This window comes from Dermacentor andersoni, chromosome 1, assembly GCF_023375885.2.
Source record: "Dermacentor andersoni chromosome 1, qqDerAnde1_hic_scaffold, whole genome shotgun sequence".
In the NCBI taxonomy this organism is placed as follows: Eukaryota; Metazoa; Arthropoda; class Arachnida; order Ixodida; family Ixodidae; genus Dermacentor; species Dermacentor andersoni.
Window position 1 is genome coordinate 333,645,163 of NC_092814.1, and position 25,717 is coordinate 333,670,879.

The 25,717-nt window shown below is 45.9% G+C and overlaps 1 protein-coding gene and 1 long non-coding RNA gene across 2 annotated transcripts; both read right to left on the reverse strand.

Annotated features, from left to right (window-relative positions):
• Positions 1 to 598: 598 nt before the first annotated feature.
• Positions 599 to 6,437, reverse strand: LOC126516936 (uncharacterized). The gene is made up of 3 exons (XM_050167016.2): positions 6,399 to 6,437; positions 2,416 to 2,600; positions 599 to 911 (listed from the first exon to the last, which is right to left on the reverse strand). The coding sequence occupies exons 1-3, from the start codon at positions 6,435 to 6,437 to the stop codon at positions 599 to 601; spliced, it is 537 nt and encodes a 178-aa protein (XP_050022973.1).
• A 186-nt stretch (positions 6,438 to 6,623) lies between these two features.
• On the reverse strand, positions 6,624 to 8,889 carry LOC129381309 (uncharacterized). The gene is made up of 3 exons (XR_008609510.2): positions 8,834 to 8,889; positions 7,227 to 7,274; positions 6,624 to 6,919 (listed from the first exon to the last, which is right to left on the reverse strand). It is a non-coding gene; the product is annotated as an uncharacterized lncRNA (long non-coding RNA).
• Positions 8,890 to 25,717: the final 16,828 nt, after the last annotated feature.

Consider the following 25,717-nt stretch of genomic DNA (forward strand, 5'->3'; position numbering starts at 1 on the left):
AGATGCGTCAATGAAGAAGATATATAGGGAATCTGTGTGTACTAAGAATCATCGCTATAAGCCTGTAGAGTGCACTGAAAACGGGGTCTACGCAATTTCTTTGGATTGCAGCACGTCACACATAGGCCAGACGGGAAGATGCCTAAATGACAGATTGAAAGAACATAAATACAACACAACAAAAATATCCGGGCAACTATGTTATGCATAGCAGGGACTGCGTCTGCGCACTAATATTGGGGAAAAAAACTAGCCTCCTGTCCAAATCAACAGATAGGCTAACAAGGGAGATCGTTGAAGCCCTGGAGTTTAAAAAGCTGGGCGATTCTTGCGTCAGCAAGCAAGCCGTCGGTCATGCTCTCAGAGAAAGACGTCAGATTCCTTACATGAACCGTTTTTCACGCGTAGTAGGCTTGACCATGTGACGGTCTTTCACGTCTCTCATATTTTGCATTCTTCTGTTTATTCATGCTCAGTCCGTACTTATTCTGGGCATTCAGTGAACAAACCTTCAATTGTTAGAGCGCCCCGTGTGCGTGTCGTCCTTCTCCGTCTGGTCCGTTGTGTTCTCTGGCACTGTTTTACTGCGGGCGCGTGTTTAGCTATCATCATCACTTCCAGAATGAGTCAGCTCTAGCTGACAAATCACTCGGAGAATTCGTGACGTCAGGCGTGCCTTGAGGTTGTAGAAAAGGTCGAGCTTGATCGCCAGCTCGATGGGGTTCTCGGTGGCGTTGACGAAGCTCAATCCAACGTCCCTGAGGAAAATGACCAGGGCGTCGGCGCGGTACCGCGTGGAAGCTTCCAGGCACTCGCCGAACAGCATCGCGGCCTTCACCGAGCTGGGCATGGCTTTGTCTTGGGAAGTTCGTGTTTTGCTTGTCGGGATTTTACTCGTTTGCGTGGTTGTTCTGCATGAAAGATGGCAGGGGTAGTGCTCATGAGCCTCGCAGTCGTGTAGTATTAAAACTGAATAAAGCCACGGTACTGTTATAATCTCATTCCCCGTAGATTCGACTAAGTGAGCGGTCCTTGAGCGTCGCCCCTGCATTCGACGGAGCTTCTTTCCACTGCTACTATGCAACATTTCATTTCGGTCTACATATGTTTCACTTATTAAGCGGGACATATAAACCTCATTTTCATATAGATTCTATGATGTAGCTTAAGTGACTCGGGATTCAAAGTGTAGAGAAAAGCGCTGGCGCATGTTCCGGTCACCGCTTAGGCTAATTAGAGAATATTTTGCCCATTAGGGTTAGTTCGAAATAACTATTTGTAATTCCCTTCCTTTGGCGATATGTTCTGTATTGCTTTTCACTGGTCTATTTAGAACTACTGTAGTGTATAAAATTTTTTGTAAATAGCCCTCGAGCTTTAACACCTTTATTACCTTTCCGTTCCGAACGATACACCAGAAAAAAAATTGCCGTGGTTGAACGCGGGCAAACTAAGTTTGTCGAGTGATGGCTCGGTTTTTCTTGCTTTGGGAAAGGACGATAACATTGGTTTGCACAGACTTAACTTTTTGTAACAGCAACTACCACATCTAAAATTGCGCATTGCACCAGACAACACAAAGACGCTGCTCCGCGCCGTCGGCGCTCCGGCGCGAACGCGCAGTGAAGTATCGATGGATGCTGCGAGCGTTCCCTTTGGAATGGCTTGTTGCGTTGCGTTACCAAGCTCTTGTTAACCAAGTTTGCATCCAAGTTTTATCCAGTTGTTATGCAAGTTTGAAATTCGATGCAGCCAGAGCATGTGGTGGTGGCAGCACGAAAGACTGACCTTGAGCCGCTGTTCGTTTTCACTCCACAACGCATTATGCAGGCTACGTCCCTGTTTGACCTTGGCAGAGTTTGAAGGTGAGAGTTACGGAACCAGGCGTTTTCTGGGTTGGCGCCAAGAGTAGTAGAGCTATCGCTCTAAAAGGTGCATTAATGTAGGCTTATTCCTCAAACGTCTTGAGCTTTTTTGACAGTGTGATTATTTTTTCTTGATCCGCTAGCTCTCACAGTAGGGCAGTAAATGGACCTGAAGGGCCTGTTGATCAAGACCAACATGGTTCACAAATCTTCGTTATAGCACTTGACCATTGGCCGGCCAAAGTAGCAAATATGTCTATCGTTCCGGTTGATTTATGAACTTTTTATTTTGCGAATACCGGACTTGATCAATTTAACTGCATTTCTTTTCTTGCGCCAGGTACAACACTGAAAGAGTGCATGCACAAACGGAGAAATATAACGGGAACTAACAACGCCTTTAGTTTGGAACGGATAACTTTATAGCACGAGTTACGGGCAAGCTACCAGAAAAGGGAGAGGAATTGGGTGATGCTCGCGAAAGCCAGTACGACTGGAACTCATCTTTAGCGAGCGAAGAAACACAGGTGATGAGCGAGCGCTGTCTCACCTTGCGGTATAGGCGAAGCGCGACGTCGTCGTCGTGCTCGGCGCCATGCGTTTGAGCTCGGAGCGCGCGTGTGACCACAGCCGCGTCTCTTGCTCGTCGTACGTGCTGGTAAACGATGGCCGGTTAAGCCACCCCGAGCACACGTACGCGTAGAAGTCGTCGCAGGGGTCGCCGCTCACTGTCTCCTGCGTATGCAGAGGTCAAACGTTGCAGCCGGAATCGATTTACATACCTGCTAGAGATGAGCTACAGAAAAGCACCCAACACGTAGTGTTCAAGCGCGAACAGAATTTGCGAAATTATACTTCCTTATTTTCCCCGTCCTTTGAACCGCACTTACGCATAGAATCCTATATTACGCCAGTAAATGAAGTCATTTGATTTTTAAATTTGCAGCCATAGCTCCACTCGGCATATGTCCTATGGCGCTAAATCGTAAAGTTATTCCAAACTTTTCTGTTCAATTTCTGCAATCGGCCCTCCACGACTGGTAAAAAAAAAATTCGCGACACCCCCACTTCCCTTTGCTGTCATGCAATGCCAGGAAAACCGCGAAAGCTCGTCTGATACAACGTGTGCACATTTATTACACATAATTAGACCGAACAACAGAAGCAACTATTTCTGATTCAAAGCTTTTTTCGCAATAAGCCCTCTGCAATTGGTCAAAAATTTTCGGGCTGCGCCCACTGCACCTGTCTGTCACGCAACGTCACAGAACCGCGAAAACTCATCGCGTCAAAGGAGCGTATACGCATTATAGGTGCGTTAATCTGCCGAACAAAATTGATTTCTTTTTTTTCTTTTGGGGAGGGGGAAGGGGGGGGGGGGAATAGCCATACACTGCCACGTTCCGCAACAAGTTGAAGATGGCCGCCCGCCGAATGCTCTGGCACTGGCTACTCATACCTGTCGAGGTGAATGGACTTATTTGCGTATAATAATTTTTTTTATCTTGGCAGTATAACGTTTTCGAGCCCTTTCAGCAAGTGCACGACATCGCTATGCTAAATTTTCTTCACTGAGCATCCGTTTAAGCTGCATTTTTACCCTTCTGTTGCACACCGCCGCAATTTTCTACCAGGTACCAAAGCTAAGCAAAAAGAAGCAGGCCAATCACAGACGATCGCACCATTCTACTTCCACTGCGCTAGCCCGGCCTCAACGAAATACTCTCCATGTCTGCATGCTCCTCGCCTCTGCTCAGCCAATTATACAAGAAAAATCTTCCGAGTAAGGCAGTGCTACTCGCTTTGAAAGCAATCAGAAGTGACGTCCTATAATCGAGGAGAGCGCTTCATTGACCTGTAACAACGTCTCGAGTCCCTGCCCAATGTTTGTGCCGGCGGTTATGTAAATTTGACATCAGGAGATTGGAACAAAAATATATTGGAATAGTTTTACGTTATAGGGTCCTTGCTGTCCAATTGAAGCGGTCCTGCCGCGTTTTGCGAACAGAGAGCTGCAGGTGGCTCTAGCCACAAGCATTTACATTACTACTAGTACTGCTACCGGCACGGTAATGACCACAGTGGCCCTTGCATAGCCTGCAAACGGGTGTTCGGGTAACGCGCCCTCCATCTGTTCAAGATTGCACCTCAAACAGCAGCTAACACAGCTAAGAAAGGTCTGATCGTGCGTGAGCTTTCGGTTCATTAACTACACCATTGGGACATAAAAAAAAAAAAGAATCTAGGCTTGTATTCAGCAAACTTTCTTTCGCTAGAACTGCTAGTAAGAGCAAATATCAGACAACTCTGAAGCTGCACTTATTGCCGACGGCGGCTGGCCAATGAATGGCAAAGAGCACTCACGAACGAAAAGCTTTGGGAATTCGGCTAGTTATTCTCAATTCTGGCTAACAATATTCATAAAAAACCAAGCACTGGATTTTGTCTTACCACAGTGGTCGGTGCATGCCGAAGCCTTAGTATTTTTAATACATTTCAATCTACCATTTCGGACCCGGTGCTTCATCATCTTACTAGCGCGCGATGATAACTAAACCTTCAAGGAAGGATGGTCTAACTGACGGCTTTGTTGTACCAAAATCGGACCTAAGTGCTGTATCGACGTCATGTGAAATACGGTTCTTCGAAAAAAACAACAAATGTAAATTTACGCCTGTTTCTAGAGCCAGTAATTCATCTGCACACTATATGAATAGCACCTCATCAAAGGGTGTGTCATGTAATAGGTCACGCACGTCTACACACCCACGTTATCTATAATCTTACGGATATTATGTGTTGTATAGTGGAATACCTTCGCTGTATAGCGTCGCGGAATCTCCATCCGTCAAAACATGGTTATGCAACACACCAATTAGCGTACAATTCGATCATTAAACATTAGTTTGGGATTTATTATTGGAGTAATGCAGGACACTTCTTAGAAAGGGCGCACAAGAGTTTGGTGTGTCGAAATTGTACAAGAGCCATACGCATAATATTATTGACGCACATAATGGCCCTACATAGAGCCTTCGACCTAAAAAAACTTGAACATAGCCTTCACTATAATTTCTATTAGCCTAATCTGCGATACAACAAGCCTTTCTCTCCAATACGTACGCGCCGTTTAGCGCATGTTTACAAGGAAAGAAGTTCGCACAATAGGGCATTCAGATAGCTAAATTTATGAATCAAATCAAGCACGAATATTCCAGAAATAGAACAGTAGAATATGCAATCAAGTACATATTAGTTTTTTATTGCTAAACAAAGTGCACAATGAAATTTGCATTCCGTGCGTAAAGTACAATGAAATCCTTATTAAATGGCTGGAAATTATCGAGCAGAAGTTGAACGCCGTGCCTCTACTCAACAGTCGCGGCCCTCATACACAAAAACTGTGGACTAGTTGATGTATAAGACTAGAATTCGTTCGTTCGCTCGCTCCAGCAACACTTGGAACAGCCCCACTTACATCGAGTTGTCTCACTGGAGACTCCACTAAGTGTTATCTCTTATATTTAAAACAATGCCCCGGGAGCCCAGTTGCTGTATGGCTTTGCGCTGCTGAGCTCGAGTTCGTGGGTTGAATCCCAGGAGCGGCGGACACATCTCGATGGGGCTTAAATGCTCAAGCGCTCGCGAGCTTACATTTAGGCGGACGTTCAAAAAATTCCACGTGGCCAAAATTATTCCGGAGTCCTTCGCTACGGCGCGCCTCATAATCGCGTCATGGTTCTGTCGCATAAAAGTCAAGAATTTCTTTTAAGTATTCGAACAGAAAAAATATTGCAAAATTTTTATAGTGAATTCCGGAGTAGAATGCAAATCAAGCACGAAATATTTGATTAGCATTCGAATATTCGTACACTCTCCGTCTAAAAAAAATTCTGCCTTCCAGTATTTCTCCTGCGACGAGCGTTCTAAGATCCTGGTTCTCTCTCTGAACCAAAAGTAGCACTTGAAAGACCATAGTGAATTCATACACGTACTAGAAGTTTTTGCAATATTAGGCTGCGCGAACGAAAAAGTACCCGCCTCGGTTAGTCAGTGGCTATGATGCTTATTTTCTGTCAGCTTAAACGAGGTCGCTGGTTTGAATCCTGCTCGCGGTTGTCGTATTTCTGATAGGGGAGAAGTGCAAAAAATGCTCACGCAGTTTAAATTTAGGTGTACGCTACAGAACCGGTGGAGGTGTTCAAATTAATCCGTTGTCTTGAGTACGGCGTCAATCGCAATCAACTCTGCAGGTTCGGAAGCGTTACAACCCCCAATTTAATTTTGATTTAAAATGAACGTAAGCAACGCTGATGACTTTCAGGAGGCAACATGTAGGTGTCTGTATAGTTACGTACATACCGAAACACGTTCGTTTCCAACTACATACCACTAATTAAGTACGGCCAACTGCATGCAATGGCCATCGCGTATATGGCACACGCGCAGCGGCAAAGCTCTTGCGACAGGGGGTCTTTCGAGTTCCAGCAGTCGCGTCGCACGAATTCGCGCGGAGCTCTCTCTTTCGTATACCGGATTGGCGCGGACCAATCCGAAGCTGTCGTGCCTCATCGTGTCACGAGACTTTACGCTGGACGAAGGAGCATAGGGGTCTCTGTAGCTTGTCTACCTGACGCGTCGCACGATTGTACAGAGCCGTCTCCCTCCAGAGGAAAAAAAAAAAGCGCTCAGCACATAATCGTTGCTGGCCCACCTGCTGCGCGTAAACGCAATTCTATCAGCATGCGGCGCTTGCCTTGAGTAGCGACGCCGCCAGGCGACAGGAGGTAGTGTTGCACAGTTGCGCGGCCCGATGCGGCGACTTCTTCGCTACGGCTTTCAGGTCGAGAGGCATCACGCGGTGGCTCCTCGTCAGCACGAGCACCACGGTCGTCAGAATCACCGCCGCCGCAAGCAGGACGAGCCCGACTCGCAGTAGCAGCGCCTGCTGCTTGGGGCTCAGGCGAGGTTCCGTCAGGCGAAAATCCATTACGCCGACAGGGTGGGCACAGCAGGGTCCGATATTGTACGGCAGCTGGTCAACGCCTGCCGGTCTGCGCGCGCGAAAAATGCAAGATACGGTAGGTCAGAATGCCTTTGTCTGTTACGGCACCTCGCTGTCCTCGTTACAGCAAAGGCGATGTTTCGTTGAAGAAAAGACCAAGTGTGCACGTTCTCCAGACGAATTGAGGCAAATCTCGTTACTTCTACGTATTTACATTTCGCATTCTTTCCCCGAAAACGCTTAGTCTGTCTATAGCGCCGTCGCTGAAAAACAATCCTGAGGAGGCTGCCACTTTAATTACTTTCGCAGGCCGCAACAAAGCTGCGGCCAAGTGACCATTTTGCTCTCTTGCCCACCTCTACAAGTACAGGAGCTTCCAAGTCCGTTCGACGCCTCCCGGACACCTGCACGGAACCATGAAATCACATGTAAACACCTCGCACTTTTTCTTTCCACGCAACTACGCATTGTCTCCCAAGAAGAGGCCCAGATTTATGAATAAAACCACACTAAATTCACATCTCATTCTGCAATTTGGATGCCTGTGATGCTTGACGCTGATGGCAGAACTGCACACACCGCACTTTGCAAATACATTGCTTGCGTAGGTCACACGCGGCAAACACGTAACGCTACAAGACCCGTTCGGAAGCCTACAATAGAAAGCGGCGCATGGAAGCAAGCTGCCGCAAGTTCACATTTCTTGTGCGTGAGCCACGAAACCAGCGGGGCACTGTTTTTCCAGCGACACTTATATTATGCGGGTCCACTACGTGCGCGAAAAACATGTCGACACGACGGACTGACATCGAGGTCCGATATGTCACGTCACCGCATAACCGCGCGTGGTCTGGCGGGCAAGAATCACACGGTGGACTGACAGTACGGGGCGCCAAATTTTTATCGGCTTGGCGAGGGTCTCAAACGAACACCCTTCCGCCCTACGCTGCAATATCGAACGCAGTCGTTCTCTAAGAAGAAACTGATTTCTATATCCAGTTTCCGACAGCCGCAGAATTACTTTTCTTGACAATATTCTACTAATTGCCGCTGGATGCCGGCGATTTCTCGACGGACGAAAGGAACTGAAAAGTACATCGTGTATGTGACACGCTCTTGTATAACGTGAGTAAAGTAGACAAAGCTGCTCAATACCCAGAGGAAGCGCCTTCGTTCTACAGCTGCTAGGTCCAACCGGCAGTAAAAAAATAGGTACTGCGCGGCTCCCGCGAAATCGTAAACGCGGTTTCACGTGACGTCGGCTTCCAGGGCCAAGAAGGTGGTTTCGTCTATTGTGTGGACGCAAGTAAGGGAGCGCGTAGTTCTTGTGGATAAAAAGCGTATGTATTACTCAGCGGAGCTACTGGATTGAGCCACTGGACTGAGCAACAAACGTTCCATCCGACACTACACCGGGTAAGTGCCAACATGTAAGAAAAAAAGAAACCTATAATAACAAAAAGAAAACTAGCCCACTATGTTGGTGGTATTAACAATTCCGCTGAACGATTTTGCTTTTATTTCATACATTTTTCGTTATCACAATAAAAAAGAACATTGGTTTACAATGCGCAATCTTATTCAGAAATTACTGACTCAATTATCGCATATATTTATTTTTTTTTTGCTGCACATACATTATCGCTTAAATAGCTAGCTCGATATCACAAGCAGTAACATAAGTCGCACAGTGACCGCGAAATAAGCACACAGTCGGCATTGGCAATATTAGAAAAAAGAAGAACGACAATGATGCAGAGATCAAATTCCGCGTAAGAGGGAAAAAAAAAAAGAAAGACCTATAGGAGGAGCTATAGCACACGCTTGGAAAACAGCGAAAATTGAAGGCTCCATAGCAAGTCGTACACTCGGGATTACGCAGCTATTATTTTTACGATATCGCTCGGCACGAAACACCATTGCGCTGACGTTTGCGGAATGAATCAGCAAGTAGAGGGCGTACCTTGAGCGGAAGCGGTTGGTACGCTGGACAATGGCTCGCAGTGGGTGCAGTGAACTGCTGCAGATAGGCACGTCCATTAGCGATCAAATGACGAGAGCAAATGGAGCTTTCCTCCTCTACTCGCCGACAAGTTTCTGCGGCAATGAACGGTTAAGCTACGAGGGCGGAGCTTTCGCACGTGTATGAACGCGCCATGTAGTCCGGCAGCGTTTGGCGGCGCTTTCGGTTTTCTCGCCACGGACGCTGCAGAATCGATGCAGCCTCCATGTGCGATGGTCCCGCCTTTGTCAAGACGCGGGAGGGAGAAGCCGCCAAATCAGAAAACTTCAACACCAAGTTGAGTGTTCTGTCTTATTTAGCTGTTGTAAAAAAAAAGTGTTTATGCTTTTGTCTTCCCCGGCTTATACTAGAGCGAATGAAAATGTGGGACTCCTTTGAGAAGCGCTCCCACTTGTGCGCGCTTTGCCTCAGTAGCTTTCCCTTCATTGCCACAGAAAGCTGTCCGCGAGTATAGCAGTTTCATTGCCGAAATATCTGAACGGAATATCTGAACCGAAATATCTGAACGGAATAGGATGCGTTAGCTTACGGATTCTCGTCTAAATACATACGTACGGAGAAATTGTTTTTCTCGTCAACCAGAATTTAATGAGCGTTAGTGCATATAAAAGGCAAAGGTATAATGTAGTCACTGTTGCAAGTGAAATTAAAAAAAAAATTAAATTATGGGATTTTAGGTGCCAAAACCACTTTCTGATTATGAGGCACGCCGTAGTGGAGGACTCCGGAAATTTCGACCACCTGGAGTTCTTTAGCCATGAAATATAACGTCACAATTGTGCAAACTTTACATAATATTTCATGCAAAGCAAAAAAAAAAGGAACATCGTATATCATACAGAACTATGAAATATACCAGTATACTATGTGAGTAGCATTTTTGCAAAGCACTCGCAAACATTGTAACAAGTTCAAGTAAGCTGTCAGTTCATACATCAAATGCGTACGCTTTAGCTATTCTAACATATGCAGTTTACAAAACAGTGGTATCTGGTTTTAGAGCATAGTTGCGTATGTGTAAACGTTTTGCTACTATATTTTTAAGAGATACCAATTTTCGGCAGCTTTCGTAAAAATGTCAGGTCGTTTTCAACATTCGACTTAAGCATGAGTAGAGTTTACATTTTCCTCTCAATTGGAACCAGTTTCATTCAACTTGGTCCAAGGGCTCTTTCATAAAACATTTCCTGCGTTTTATATGTATTTGAATAGCCGGTACTAAGTTGGCGCCGAGCTAAAGCTTCCTCTTAAGTATGAGAGCTCATTGAATCGATGCTTTTGTATTTCTTAAAAATTAAAGACACTGCACATCGCCGTTTCTGTTATATAGTTATTGAAGAAAGGGTCACGGGCCACATCTGTAAACTCAAGCTAAAATTAAGTAATTAGCTTAGTTGAACAGGATGAGCTATTCGGGGTTCTAATTTTAACTTTTCAAAGCGAAAGCTTTCGGCTTGCTGAAATCCAAGGGCTTGTAATCCGCTCTGCTTAATGGCCATACGTTTTTACTAGTCAAGCCTAAATACTTATAAAAGCTCAATCATGTATTACACGTGTCATTATTTAAGCAGCTGAAATAGAGTGCTTTTCACTGATATGAATCCGTAATATCGCTTCATAATTCCTCACCGACTGCAATTCGCACTATACTCAAATAAACTTGCGATGTTGTTGCTTAACAATATTTGTTAACTCTTCAAGCACAGAGCCGCCCCGAAGGAACTTGATACTGACATCTGACATGGTAGCCGTTGAGTGCATTAAAAGAGTATGAGGGCGAAAATTCTTCCATAAACAACACTTAATTGACACTGCGTGTGATTTCAGAAGCAGGGACGCGAACTTCAAAATAGAGTGGCGTGTTTGACAAAGAGACATTCCTGTAGCACATAATTAAAGTAGGAAAGCAAAATCCAGTTTCGTTAAGCAAAATCCAGTTTTGTTCGAAGTTATGGCTCGCGATGGAAGGTCTTGCTAAAATTGAGAATAATTAGGATCTATGCTTGAATGCATGAAGCCGTAGCAAGCTAATGCAATTGCGTAAATAGCAGCAATTTCTGTGCCCGTAAGTAAACCGTTATAATGAAGCGAAGTGCTTGTAAGCGAAGTACACGATAACGTGCACGATTCTTTTCCAGCAAGTAGATGTGTGTGAAAGCAAGCTGATATGGTTCGACATTGTTTAGAGGTTTCCTTCGTAGTAACGCTGACAACACAAGGTAGCGGCGAGTCCCGTTTCGGCCAACAAGGTTTAAAACGAACGATAACCGCAATAAGAAAGGCGGATGAAGAAAACCGCACGTATTTTATCATGTCCGCTTGACGACGGTGCGTTGACATTTGACAGTTAAGAACGCATCACATTGAAAACTAACACTAATGAAAAGCACCGAGTAAGAGAGACTAATTCACTTATAAAATAATCGAAAGCTAAGCGAGTTGATACATAATGGGAACCTAGTAGCTGCGCAGAGGAAACGAAGGGTGGCAAAGACAACCACCAGTGTTTTGGCTTCCACCATCCTTCGTGTCTTGTGCGCTGCTATGGCACGTTCCCAATAGTTACCCTATCACACACGCATATGTTAATACACGATTTTAGAACAGCGTTCAACTCTGTTCGTACTATAAGGGCAAGCTTTTTTACTGAACACTACGATGGACTTCCCTTGAACACTTTACTTAACGTGTTCAGGAGAGCAAACGACGAAATAAAATAAAAATAAAATAACCATAAAAATTGGGAGACAGAGTGCCACTTGGTGCATTGTGTCGAACCATGCAGTCCAAGCCAAGATAGTGTATTAGTATGCGTCCTGCCATTCTTGTGTCGACGCGACTAATAAGGCCTTCAGACGCCAGCGTCGTCCGACGATCACGGAAATTAGGCGGAGTAGGGATGAATTCAAAGCTTGCTTCACCATCTTTTCGCCGATATCAGCGATAGCGAAAGTGGCGCCATCCGGACAGTTCGAATTCAAGCAGGAGACACTGGTGCCATCGCGTTTCACAACACTGTTGCTTATAGCGCGCGCGAAAATTACGTGCGTTAAAGTAAGCGTAATAACATGTGTGCGTCAACAAAGAGCACGTAATACGAAAGCCGAATAGCTTACCGAGCACACAAAATGAGGACAACGCTGTTTATATAAGTGTTGAAGCTGCTTACGCTTGCTTGTGAACGCTATTCTAAAGCTTTCCAATATCGAAATAATCGACCTTGCGTCAAGCTCCGTGGGCTGTATGCCACGAGCTCTCGCAAGGGAGTTCATGTAGTCCGGAGATTCTAACTGTCATTTTCGTTGAATGACCATTAAAAGCAAAAAACACTAAACTGTCGTCGCGAAAAAACTTCATCGTAGGTAACACAGCCAAAAAATGACACGGACTCGAACGAAAGCAGCAATGAGACAGCGCTGCACACTGCAGAGAATGTCCCATAGAATTTTTTGTTCTTGTCGGCGTCTCCGTTTGCGCTGTGTTACGTAAGATCAAGCCGCACCAAGTCGGCCAAATGGCAGCGTCTGCCGCAATACGTCTACATTTTCGCTATATCTCTCTTGTTAGGCCTTTTTATGAGGCCACAAATGCTTGTAAATATCTGAATCCGGGGCAGAATTCGCAAAGCAATTCGGCCGTCAGTGCACTTCGTCATTGGCCTTCGCCGATATGTCCAGCGTCAGGATTAACTTAAGAACAATTTAGTCAATAAGTTTTATGAACAGGGACCTTGGGTGAGAGCTGCACCCTTTGTCAACCGTATTGGTCTGCCTAGCGTGTTAGCTTGGGAGGAGCAGGGAATTCACATTCGATTCATTTCAATTTCCATTCTTTTGGCCCTCTGTCATTGGCTCGAGCGAAGCCGTATTGCCATTATTGCTACCATCGGCCACTATAGGCACGGCATATAAGAATGGCGAATGTTTTGTTACTGCGATCGAACCAGGTGCTGAGGAAGAGCAGACGCCGCATTTTCTAACGATTAATTTGGACTTGCATTCTTTTTTAACCCTTCGACTTTTCCTCGCACGAAGCCACATATAAGTATGAAGAATGTTTTGTTGCCGCGATCGAACCAGGTGCCGTATTATGTAACACATTATTTTCATTCAGAATTCTATCCGCCATTCCTCATTGGTTGTGGTCACGCAAGGTCATCGCTATATATCGCCAGCATCAGCCGCTTGCTGCGATGAATGATACAAACGGAAGGAAAAAAATTCTCATATAATACGACCACAGTTCTCGTCTATGCTCTGCCTTCATTACCCTAGGCGTTTGTATGCGCGTGTCGAGTTATTTCACAACGACCGCCTTGAGCACAATAGAGATATATCTTTCTTACGTTTGCCACATCTCGACTCACATATGAATGAGAACACAAAAAATGAATCTGAAATTACTATACAAAAGATAACAAAGAGACGGTCGAGGAGGTGCGGCGGGGAAGGGACGTTAAAGACAGACGTAACCGCTAACGACCCAAAACCAGTTGACGTTTGCCTCAGTTTAGCGTTGATAAGCTCGCAGAGACAAACGCCGTGCAGGCTAACCCATGCGTTTTAGCTGTAAATGCACTCTTTTAATTTCGCCGGGACGTCGCGGAAAAACTCCATGCATCCGCTAACCTCTCGGCCTTCCAATATGGCATCTGGCATATTGGAAGGCCGAGCCTTCCTATGGCATATTCCAATAGGCATCTAGGCCTACTGTTAGGCCTAGATGTCTATTTCAAGAGCTACTGCCACGGTAGGCGTTCTGAAACACACAGTCGTCATCCGCGTTCCTTACAGGAAGGCAGACGAAAAGGAACGAGACAGCAGAATGGCCGCCAGACGAGCGGAAAGAGCTGAACTGCAGGCTCACCTTGCTGTGGCTGATCTGGTCGTCGGGTCTTTTCGGGGCTAGCGCGCGAGCATGTGAGTCTCGTGACTGCTATACTTCCTCATCTTTCTCCATATTCCAATCGCGTGCGCAGCCGGCTCAGTTTTTCAGTGCGCACAAATTCCAATATCCAAGTCAACGGGCCAAATCGATTTATTTCTCAACTAGCGCTCTGTTTTGTCCATTTCTGTTGCCGCTGTATTTCGTTTATGATGTTCGTCTCGGTCAGATAACATTTGTTGGACATTAGGACTTTGAAAACCTGGGAAACTTTAGGGCGATCAACAGAGCTTCCCTTTCTAAAGTGCTCTTAGCCATTGGATATATTCCTTCGCTAATGTGTCCAACGTCTTGATTTGCTATCATTTTCTGCTACGAACAGTTTAGCGTAAAATTTTTTGTGAATACGGGTCATGGTTGGCTCACGCTGTGGCGCTGCATTAAGCGAAGTTAAACAGTGTCAAAAAACACAGCGCGATACATTCCGTCATAACGACAGACGCTTTCTGTCGCAACAAAGACACTGCTGTGGTATACTATAGCGATCGCCATTTTTGTCATAATGCCAACTTGTTCAAACGACGAAGCATTTTCGTAGTAAAGAAATGAAATAAGATTATACTTTAGTTTCTATGTCTTTATGACGCAACCTACCATCACTCAATTCATTGCGTCCATCGTGCTCAGTATGATACAGCAAAAATGAACTACGAAACTACACTCCAAGCACGTCCACGTTCTGCATTCTTAAAAAAAGTTTGCACCCTTTTGGGGCTTACCTCGTCCCACAACAATAATCGTCATCTGTCTTGCGCGCATTTCCTCTCTGCGGGCAAGATAGCGCAGGGAGCCCGGTACGTGCAAGTCCCGAATGGTATTCGCGTTATCAGCGCGTTATGACTCGCCAAATAACGTGCGTTATAATAGCGACGTAAACCACAGAAACACGCGAACGTTCGCATATTGCGCAGTGATGACAACGCTATTTCTTTACGCTCGCAATGCGTTTACCTTTGGTACCATTCGGCGGCATCAATCCCTCCCGCTTCAGCGTGAACTCTCGTGATGGCTGCGCTCTAACTCGCGTTAACCGCCAGTAACTACTGGAATGAGCTTTTGCTTTTCCTAAACTCACCTGAAACGTTAGTTATGAGCGCATAGAGCGTCCAATTTCTGAGATCGTTCGGCGAATCCGGCGCCCGTAAGCCTGTCGAGACGCTGCCGCAGAGCAACAACAGGATGGTTGCTAGTGGACTGCGTTGGCTTAGGTACGTTTGGCATGAGGCACCAGACCACGCCGCCCTCCTTTATAACGTCTTCCGTGTGTTTGCGTTCCCGTGCGGCAAACTAAATGGCTTGAAAGGTCGCGCAACGTAAGGTCCGGCAAAGGGGTTTAAGGTGCGTAAGGCGGCAAACGGTATTCTATAACTGTCTATTCACTGCTATATTGTCATCAAAACTTCAAACTGATAGCCCTAGAAAAACAACGTGAATGAACATCGATAGCGGACTGGCCACAAGGAACATGTTCACAGAGCCAAACCGTTGATGCCAATATCACAGAAGGCTGGGCGCGGTCAGGTCGATGTTACCGACGCTCTTTTTCCGCGTCAGTGAAGCTTTCAGAGAGCGTTTAATTACAACATAATTGTTCGCATAGCTCTTACAGGAGCACGTTCAATAAAAAATGTCTTCCCTCAGCTAGAAACTCCCGAGGAAGGGCTCCAAACTACTCATTTGCTTTAGCCACCTGAGATCAGTTATTGAAAGGTTAATTAACGTAGCTTCATTAATTATGCACACGACAACTCAACTTACTCAATATCCAGGTGTTACCATCGCAACACTCGATTGATAGCGATAACGTCAGTAACATTTAGATTGGTTAAATTAAGAAAACGTATAAGAATATTAGACAGATTTAGAATAGCGACCCCAAACGCCTGGGGCCCCAAAGAAATAGCCTCCATGCCACTGCGCATGCGCGAGAGGCATACAGAGTTTGGATTTTGTGTCGGGCATGCAATATTTCACTGTTTTAGCGGGAGCCCCGGAAGCTGCCCCAAACACTTTGTGTCAACAAACATGACGGCCCCTTTCGAAGCGACAGCTCTAACATAGCACCAAACTGGGCTGGATTCGTGGTAACGCGTGAAGTTAGAAAGATAGAAGTGACTGCCTTTATCGCTCTTTCTCAACTAGCGTGTGTTACGAAGATTCATTGAATAGGCGCCGCTGATTCCGAATTCGATTGTCGATTTCATGACTCGTACGTAGCCCAACACGGCTTAACTTGACTGGTGAAGGCACGTAAAGTTGGTTATTCAAAACTAAGCGCAACTAATGGCTTCCTGTTAATAGAATAACCGCTAAATAGTACTTAAACGCGGAAACACGAATGTCAAAATTACTTTTCTCATAAAATGCTATATTTTATTTCATTATTTAAAATACTTTTTCTTCAACGCCGTAGTGACGGTGCAAGCCCAAGACGCTATCCACAAATGCAAAGCCCCATCCTAAAGCTCATCACTCCTGCGTGCCCCAGCGCTAACTCTTGGGGCCGCTATTCTACCTATGCATGGTGCAGTGCGCTTCTGACAAAGCAGGTGCGAACACTTGTACACATTTTTTTATGCAAATGAAGCTCAAAAACTCAAACGCATGTGCTCAAATCATGCAGTTCTACCTTCACACTGGACTCTCTTGCATTATACAAGAAGCACTTCAGCACTACGGTACATCACACGAAATGTGCGAGTACATTTTGTACATTCCTGATTACATTTTTGAGCGTTGGTGGCTTCAGGCTTGGTTTCATGGCGTCCTCAGGAATAAGAACAGCTGCTTAGGGGAAAGTACTAGAGAACTTTTTCAGTCATTCGTGATAGACTGAGCAGTGCGGACATGTGCGTTGAAGCAGAAAATACCGAAATTTTATCATGAGTGCTTTGTGGCAATTGATTGACTGTCCAAGTCAATTAGCTTATTAATTTCCTAATTTTACGGACCAAAACCATGATATGATTGTGCGGGACGACGTAGTGGGCGGCTACGCATCAGTTGAGACACCCTGGGGATCTTTAACGTGTACCCAATACACGGCACGCGAGCATTTCCACCCCATCGGAATGCGGCATCCACGGCCGGGATGACAAAGCCGCTACGCCACCACGGCTGCTACTGCCCATAAGGTTCAAACCGAAAGGAGAAAGTACGGGGATATTAGAACAATACTGAAGTACTGACAATACTTCATCTTTTCCCGGTGACCTTTTCTTTTTTTTCAACCACTGTTACAAAGATATTGTTTGGCGTAAGTCGCGCATCCATGTACACAACATTTCCAAAATGACGTCCTAGATTTTCACAGTGAAAGAGCGTTATCTACTCAGATTGCGCGCGGGAAGCGAATACTTGCGTAGATTCGCGATCATAGGCGAGCCCCAGTGACTGCGCTGGAGTGTAGGACGTATGTCTGATCAGCCTATGCCTTGACCAGTAGTGAGACTCCGACGATGGACGCCTCTGCGCACCGCTATCGTTGTGCTTTGAGCGTTAGTCGTTGTTGAGCACACGAGTACGCGAACTAAGGAGTTTGACTGGATTCGCACACTTTTGGAATTGTCTTTGTTCTTGGCCATGGCTTCTACGTGGCAGTACAAAAACAAAAAAAAAACAAAAAAAACGTGCTACATTTTCGTTGATTGAATGCGGCGAAAGGGGCTGCAGACTTTTGTTACTAGTGCATTTACTCTTTTACCGCGATAACTTATTGTTCACAACTGACTTTCTCGGATAACAGAGTGCAAAATTGAGGAGCTTGGATATTAGCCGGATATCTTGAGAGAAAAGAACGTTTAAGTGCTTTATTCAGCTTCATAAGGCGGCAGGGAAGAAATAAATTCAGAAAAAAATACACTTAGCATATTTAAAGTCAGTCAACTTCAAAAAGCTTAACTTGTGTTTCAGTTTCGGTTTATTCAGTTATTAAGTTCTATTTATGATTACAAACGTTGCTGAAATCGCCTGGGCCCTTAGCAATACTGCTAGTTCTGTGCCCATGGAAATGAATACAAAACACCATTGCAACTCAGGTTAACAGTTAATGTGATTTACAAGTACAGATTCCGCTAACGTTGTTGTTAAAATGATATTAATACATTTTTATAGCACAAGAGAAAAGGCAACAATAGCAAAATCCGTTACTAATGGAATACAGAAACATATTGATTATGCATTATGAATTGCTTAAGAACATACGAAAATCTTGGACTCTCTTTTATCCTCTTCGGAAGATTATTCCATATTTTCGTTCCAACGTAGGCTAACCTGCGCCTACCGTACGAGTTGTTAACAGGTGGTACGTTAAAATTTCTGTTCGATTGTGTCCTCGTGTGTCTGTGTGGCGTGATGAAAATGGTACTTGGAAGGGGGTTATTGTCCGAAAGCATGACATGAACTGAGCACCCTGTTTTGAAGTCCCTGACAATGAGGAATGGCAATATGTTCGTTTTTTTTTAAATAGCGGTTCTATGTGTTCCGTTAAACAAGAGAAGGACGTAATTCAAAGCGCTCTTTTCTGCAGCTTGGTTACCGGATCTAGATAAGATGAGTAGGTATGCTCCCATGTCTAAATAAAATAACGTAAATGGCTATGAAAAATACTAAAGTAAATCATTCGTAGTGTACACGCGGGAAAATGCTGACGCGCCGGATGTAAAATAAAACATGTATGACTGAGCCGGCTGCAAACATTTCCTGTGTGTGCCCTGTAATGGAGGGTTGAATCTAACGTTATACCGAAATATTTATATTCTTGAGCTTCTGTAATTGTTGTCGTTGCAGTCTTCAAAGTTATTGTTGGTATTTTAACTCTATTACACGAAAATATAATGTACTTTGTTTTAGATGTATTTAGTGCTAATTTGTTGTCCAGAAACCAGTTTCTTAGTTTTTCTAGTTCTCTATTAACAGTGTTTTGTAAGTGATTGATATTCTTTCCGGACATTACAAGTATGGTATCATCAAAATACATTATTGCCTCACCCAAGCCTTTGGGATAGGTCGTTGATGTACAAGGAAAATAGTAACGGACCCAAAACTGGGGAACCCTGAGGAACACCGTGTGTAATGGGCAGGAAGTCAGGCGACACACTGTGCAAGTATACGCTCTGGTATCTTTCTTCCAGATAATTCTGAAACAAATGTAAGCGGTCTCCTCAAAATTCATAACATTGCAGTTTTTTTTAACATAATCTGATGATCGACAATGTTGAACGCCTTTTAATGTCTAGGAATATGCCAATTACTACTTAATTGTTATTCAGGCAAGTGTTAATATAGTTTGTAACATAAGTAACCGCGGTGCTGGTCGACTTGTTTCGGCTAAATCCGTGTTGATGCGGTGTTAGTATATTCTATTTTGCCAAGAACTTAGTTATTCACTTGGCTATAAGCTTCTCGAACACTGTGTTAATGGTAGAGAGTAGTGAAATGGGACGGTAGTTTTCTAACAAGTTGTGATCATTGCTCTTAAAAATGGGAGCGACCCTAGCTCTCTTCAGTAGATTGGGTTACGTTCGAGTGTAAACAGCACAATTAAAAATTTGCGCGAGGTAAGGACGCAGTAAATCTAGATTATATCTTACAACGCTTAATGATATACTGTCACATCCGAAGGCTGATGATATACTGTCACATCCGAATTGTAGACATTACCTCTACAGCAGCTGGTAGTATGAAAAAATACGAACGAGTTTGCTCTACTCGAAGCCAAGGGGCAGGTGCGGCATTGGGTACGTAGCAATGATAGGTTATGACTAATGTTCGTAAATAATCATTGAATTCATTTGCTAATTGTTATTTTCAGTCACCGTATAGATTTATGTCAGGAAGCCTGGATTGCTCAGTGGTTCCTTAATGGCCGAATAATATTTCCCTTAGTCCAAGGCCCAAGGGGTGGACACCGTTCGAAGACAGATACATTAACCTATATACAAGAAACGGTTGCCGTATACCCAGAGTCGATTCAATCAAGGTCTTGGGCATGATCGCTGGGTCAGGGGGTACAAATGGCAAGACTATACGCAAGCTAATTGCTAAAACTGAAAGTGCTGTTCGTTTAGTTCGGAGGGCATCAAATCGGCAGCATGGACTCAAGGAGGATAACCTCATTCGACTAATGCATGCCTTTTTTCTGTGCCACTTTAGATACGTGGCAGCCATGTATCGATGGAAACGGGCAGAGCGGGATAAATTGAATGCACAGCTTAGGAAGATTACCAAGCGGGTTCTCGGGTTACCCGTATACACTTGTACATAGCGCTTAATGCAGCTTGGCATTCATAACACTCTTGAAGAGATTGCAGAGGCCCAGGAGCGCGCACAGCTAACTCGCCTCACAAGAACGAAGGCAGGGAGATCCATCTTGCAGGAACTCGGATATCCCCCCGATAGAGTAGCGGAGGAGTTCTCTGACGTTCCTCCGTCGATTCATGAGAACATTACGGTCGCGCCAATACCTAGGAACATCCACCCCGATCATAATCGCGGTAGAAGGAGGGCAAGGACGGCCAACCTCCTTAGGCAAATAAACAGTGATCAGTGACAGGTCAGCTTTGTGGATGCCGCTTCTTGTAAGGGACGTCGGGCGTTCACCATCATCACTGTTGATGGCCGGCAAGGAATCACCAATGCTGCCTCGGTTCGGACGAGGGACTCCGAAATAGCTGAACAAATTGCTATTGCACTAGTCCTGCTGGATAGCTCACGGGATGTTATCTATAGTGATTCAAGATCTGCAGTCAGAGCATTTGAAGAAGGCACCGCTTCGAAACAGGCACTCAGACTTATTGGGGGCAAGGCAATCACACACCACTTCATTTATTGGTTTCCCGCACATCAGGGTCAGATAAAGGGTGCTCCTCCCAACCTCAACGAATCTGCTCACGGGGCTGCACGTGAACTTGCCCACCGCGCTACCCTCGACCAATCGGAAACCGACTCCCCAGAGAACAGGAACACGCCCTCCACCTGCAACGATATTACTAAACACTACTATCTCAGCCGTAGAGCCTACTTTGTTCCTCATCCACGCCTCAATGAAGCTCAAGTATTAACGCTCCGTCTACTACAAACGAATACCTATCCCAATCCGTCGCTCTTACATAAAATCTATCCGGATACTTACATCAATGCTACCTGCCACGATTGTGGAGAAATAGCCACGTTAGACCGCATGCTCAGGTGTTGTGCCCGGTCACGCTCTATCATCGCTAACAGCTCGGCCAGATGGGAGGCGGTTCTCCCCAGCCCTCTCCTGGCTGACCGACTCTGGGCTGTCTAGCAGGCCCACGATGTGGCCGAGAGGCTCGGCCTTCCGGTTCCCACGTGGGAGCGGCCCGCTTCGTGAAGAGTCACGATCTGCAGGACTTCATTAAAGTTTTACCACACCATACCATAGTTTTCTAGGGCACGTTTGATTTTCAATGATAGCCCGATTGTAATAATCCTTCCTACAATGGCGTAAGTGTGCTAACAATTCGTTCCTGAAGTACTTGTATTGAGTTCAGTAGTACACGTTTTCTTTATTTCCTTTTTGCTTTCTATAACAATAATCCTTGGTGCCGGATAGCTCTAAGGCACTTCGCGCCATCCAAATCATTACGGGTTGTTCGTAGAATTTCGTTATCGGTACTTGATTCAGCACTGTGCATTGTGATATCGCGATATTCAAGTACTCATACATTTTGTTTGCATCAGTGCCTGCCATGACGTGTTCGCGAATCGCAGATAAGTTTTCTCGAAGGAAAATTCTGTACACGCGTGTAGCTGTTTGACGACACCGTTTGGGCTGTTGATGCTTGGTAGTTACAAGTAAAAACACTGGAAAATGATCCGATAGATCCGTATCTACTACACCGGAGGTAATATCTGTAGCCATAAGATTGCATAGAATATGATCAATACGTTTCATAAGTGTTTGTTACACGTGTAGGCGCTGTGATGAGATTCACAAACCCCTACGATTCATATAGCGTCCGATATGAAATATTGTTCTTATCGAGTACGTTATCCTTCTTTGTACGCTAATACCGCCAATAGAGAGCTGCTCTCCCGAATCTTGTCATATTGGGAAGGCGTGCTGCCCTCCTGCCTTTCACTCCGGTTCAGAAGCACACAAAAGACGAAAGGGCTGCTTGAAGAGCCTCGTTTGTACAAAATCAACGCGCTAACGTAACTCAAGTCACCTACAGCGTCGTCTTTGGTTGATACGAAATGGAGATTTCTTAAGTGTACGTATCATGAGCCCGAGGAGAGCAGCGCCCGACCAACCCAGCTAGGCTTCATTCGCTTTGCACTTCACCCTGTAGGGTAGTGGCAACCATCTACCGACAAAAGAATGCGGAACATCGCAGAGCAATGGAGAGAGAGAAAGGAAGAAGGCCGAGATGCTAATCAAGAAGGTACCCGCTTGGTTGGAGGATGCTTAAGCTTCGCCTTCAAGAGTGGAACGCGACAGCGTTATCGCACCCCGTTCGCACCGCCTACTCAAACGCGCTACGCCAGCCAAACGTCGCGATCCGCAAAGATAGCCGGGCCCAGACGCGCCATGAAGGCGGACGCGAACATGGGGCGAGTGGCACGCCACGTGTCGGGGCAGCGCCGTACATTGCGAGGAGGGGGTCTACTGTGTTTGCCGCAAGATGGCTCTGCGTATGCGCAGAAGAAATGTAGCGGAAACGTACTTCGCTACTCGTGAAACTGCGACTTCTGTAAGTTACATGGTCATAATTACCGATATATACTGCAGTATAACTTTCTTCGGCACGTTTCTAAGGCAACACCACATTCACTAGAGGCGATTTTGTCCCGTTTTGAAGGAACGAACTCGTGGCTGAGTGGTAGCGTCTCCGTCTCACACTCCGGAGACCCTGGTTCGATTCGAGGAGGGGGTCTTCAGCATGTTTCGAGCTCGTTCTGTTTACGACCTTGCAACATGTTTTTTTTTTATTTATAAAGTGCCTTCTGAGATTTATTGCTCACGGCCAACGCCGCTGACGCCGACACCGACGCCGACGACACCGGCTTTTCTGCGACACGAGCTCCTTAACGCTGTCGCGTTAAAAGAGAGTGACGCCACAGCAGTCGGCCCCAGCACCGCCAAGAAAGACGATAGCCGCGTGCACGCATTGTCACGATCGACCAGCGGTGGAAGTGACGTTCTAGCCTCTCCTGTCCCACTGCGACGAATCGTTTCGGGAACCTAACAATTCGTCCCCTCAGACATACTAGCGGCGACAAGAAGGCGAGACATGTTTGGCCAATAGAGTGTTGATGGAAGGTACACTGCCACCGTCCCCGACGATGGTAGCAAGAAACTCTTGGAAAAGGGCATTCTACGCCGTTTCCTCACGGCGACTACTAGCAGTCAAGGTCCTTTGACAGGCGTGCCAGCCAATTGCTGGATCATCTCAGGAACGAAGACGCGCCAGTTTGAGTCAAGCGTGACAATACCTGTCTGCGAGGTTCCCCTCCTTTCTATGTATTCCGTGAAGAAAGGTGCCGGAGTGAGTGTGCCCACTCTCGCCCTCCAGGCGACTACGAGTGCTTCGACGTAGCTGGTGCGTGCGAGTGTGTTCTGTTGTGCTGACTTGCTCTGATGTGTGCGCCCCCAAAAAAGATGTAGCCTTCTGACCTGTAGATCATGCTACGAGAACGATGTACTGCGATCCGTGCTCCGGCCAGTACGAGTGCCCCTTGTTCTATGCAAATAAGTTTGCCTTTCCAATGTAAATAAACCCCCTGTTCCGTTCCTCATCCTCTTGACCTCGCACTCTTCACTAAAGAAACAGTCCTCGACAAGTAAGCTCGGACGACGGCGCGGGGCCGCTAAGCCTCCTTATGACGCCCCAGTAGCGTATACAGATGCCCGGTACGAGACACACTGGCGACGTAGGCTAGAGAGTGACTTCCTCTTTGATGCCGGACTCCGAGGCCCCGACCCCCGGCTCCTAGAGCTTGCACTTAAAGCTAGCGCGCCCATCTCGGACGGCCGCATCCACCTGCCGCTCCCCGGGGCCATTAGCACCGCACGTGGCCGGCTCCAATAAATTGTGGCCGCGAAGGCTCGCTCTCGTCAGCCGCCTCTATAAAAAGAAAAGACAGGTAACAAAAAAAAAGCAGCGAGAGAGTGGACGCACTCGCTGAGGAAGGATCACTAGCAGTCTCAAGAGTACGTATACAACGTGCAGTAGTTTTCAAGAAGAGCAGTTACTATTTCTGGCCTTGTGTATCTATTAGTACTTAGGACAAGTTCCCAAGGCGTTTTCCTCTGAGAGCAGTCTGCTATACAAGCGGCAAATACTAGCTGCAGGAGCAGAACGTTGAGCGTCCGCTGTTGAGATTCCGGCCTCTGTAGGTCTAACGACACCCGTCGACCTAGAAACGGCAGGATGGTTGCTTATAGATTGTGTTGTCTTGGATACGTTAGTCATGAGGCCTTCCAACGTCCTGCTATATTTGCCTTCCCGTACAGTAAACTCAGCCCTGAAGGGAAGCGCACGAAACATGCTGAAAAGGTGTTTGCGTTTAACGTATGTGAGGCGGGAAACCCTATTCTAAACTGTCTGTTTAGAATAGCGTTTCAGAAAATCCATGTTTATAGTATTCCCCCAATCGCAAGAGTCAAGAGTATGGCTTGTTCTCTAAATTTAATTTCATTTCATTTATTTGTTGTTTGAGACATAGAGCTGTCTCAGGTGCTGTCTCAGTTGTAAGCTATTGTCACGGCAGCGCATTTCCAATCCACAGAGCCTGCTTTCTATGAGCCCACTTAATGGTGCTCATTTACGAGCTTACCGCTTGCATCTTGCGCTAACCAGGGGCGTTATAACGTAAAACTTGTCCAAACTTTTCTATTCCAATTATACAAACAGCCCACCGCGATTGGTCAAAACTTTTTTGGACCACCGCCACTTCACCTGTCTGTCACGCGACGTCACGAAAACTGCGGTAGCTGCCCATCTGATATGACGTGTACACACTGATTATGCATAATTTGACCGAACAAAACAAAAATAGTTATTTCTGAGTAGACGCCTTTTCGCCATTAGCCCTCGGCTATTGGTCTAAAGTTTTGTGACGCGACGTCACAAAACCGCAAAAACTTAACGCATCAAAGTGACGTGTACGCACTAAAGATGCATTAATATGCCAAACAAAAGTGAATTTTCTTCTGAATAGCCGCAGATTGCCCCGTTCCGAAAGGAATAAAACATGGCTGCCGCCGATCGTTCCTGCACTGGCTACTCGCCCCTTCCGGAGAGCATGGGCTTATTTGCGTGTAATAAAGCTTTTGCGTGGCCGTGTAACGTTTTCGAGAACTTTCGGCACGTTTACAACTTCGTTCTGTCAACTCTTCGTTGCTGAGGATCCATTTTAGCGTCATTCTTAAGCTTCCGTTGCATGCCGCCGCGATTGTTGACGATTCACCGCAAGCTAAGTAAGAGAAAGCGGACCAATCGCAGACGCCGGCACCACCCTCTTCATCCGGTTATCGATATTCACTGCAGTGGCTCGGCCCCATCGAATCCCTCTCCACTTGAGCATGCTCCTCACCTCTTGTGAGCTAATTAGATAAGACAGCCGCTCAGTGCAGGCAATGTTATTCCTTTTTCAAGCAAACAAAAGTGACCTCCTATGAAAGAGGGGAGCATTTGATTGGTTTGTTCAGACAACCCTGCGGGTGACCGCTCGATGCTTGCGTCGGCGGTTACGCAAATTTGACGTAAGGAGATTGGAATAAAAACATAGTGGAATAGAGTTACGTTATATGGCCCCAGCACTCATATCCTCGGTCACGACTGCCATCGCAACTGCACAGTCTGGATGATTTGCGGGAAACTCATTCCTATCATAGCTACCTCGACTGGCGGA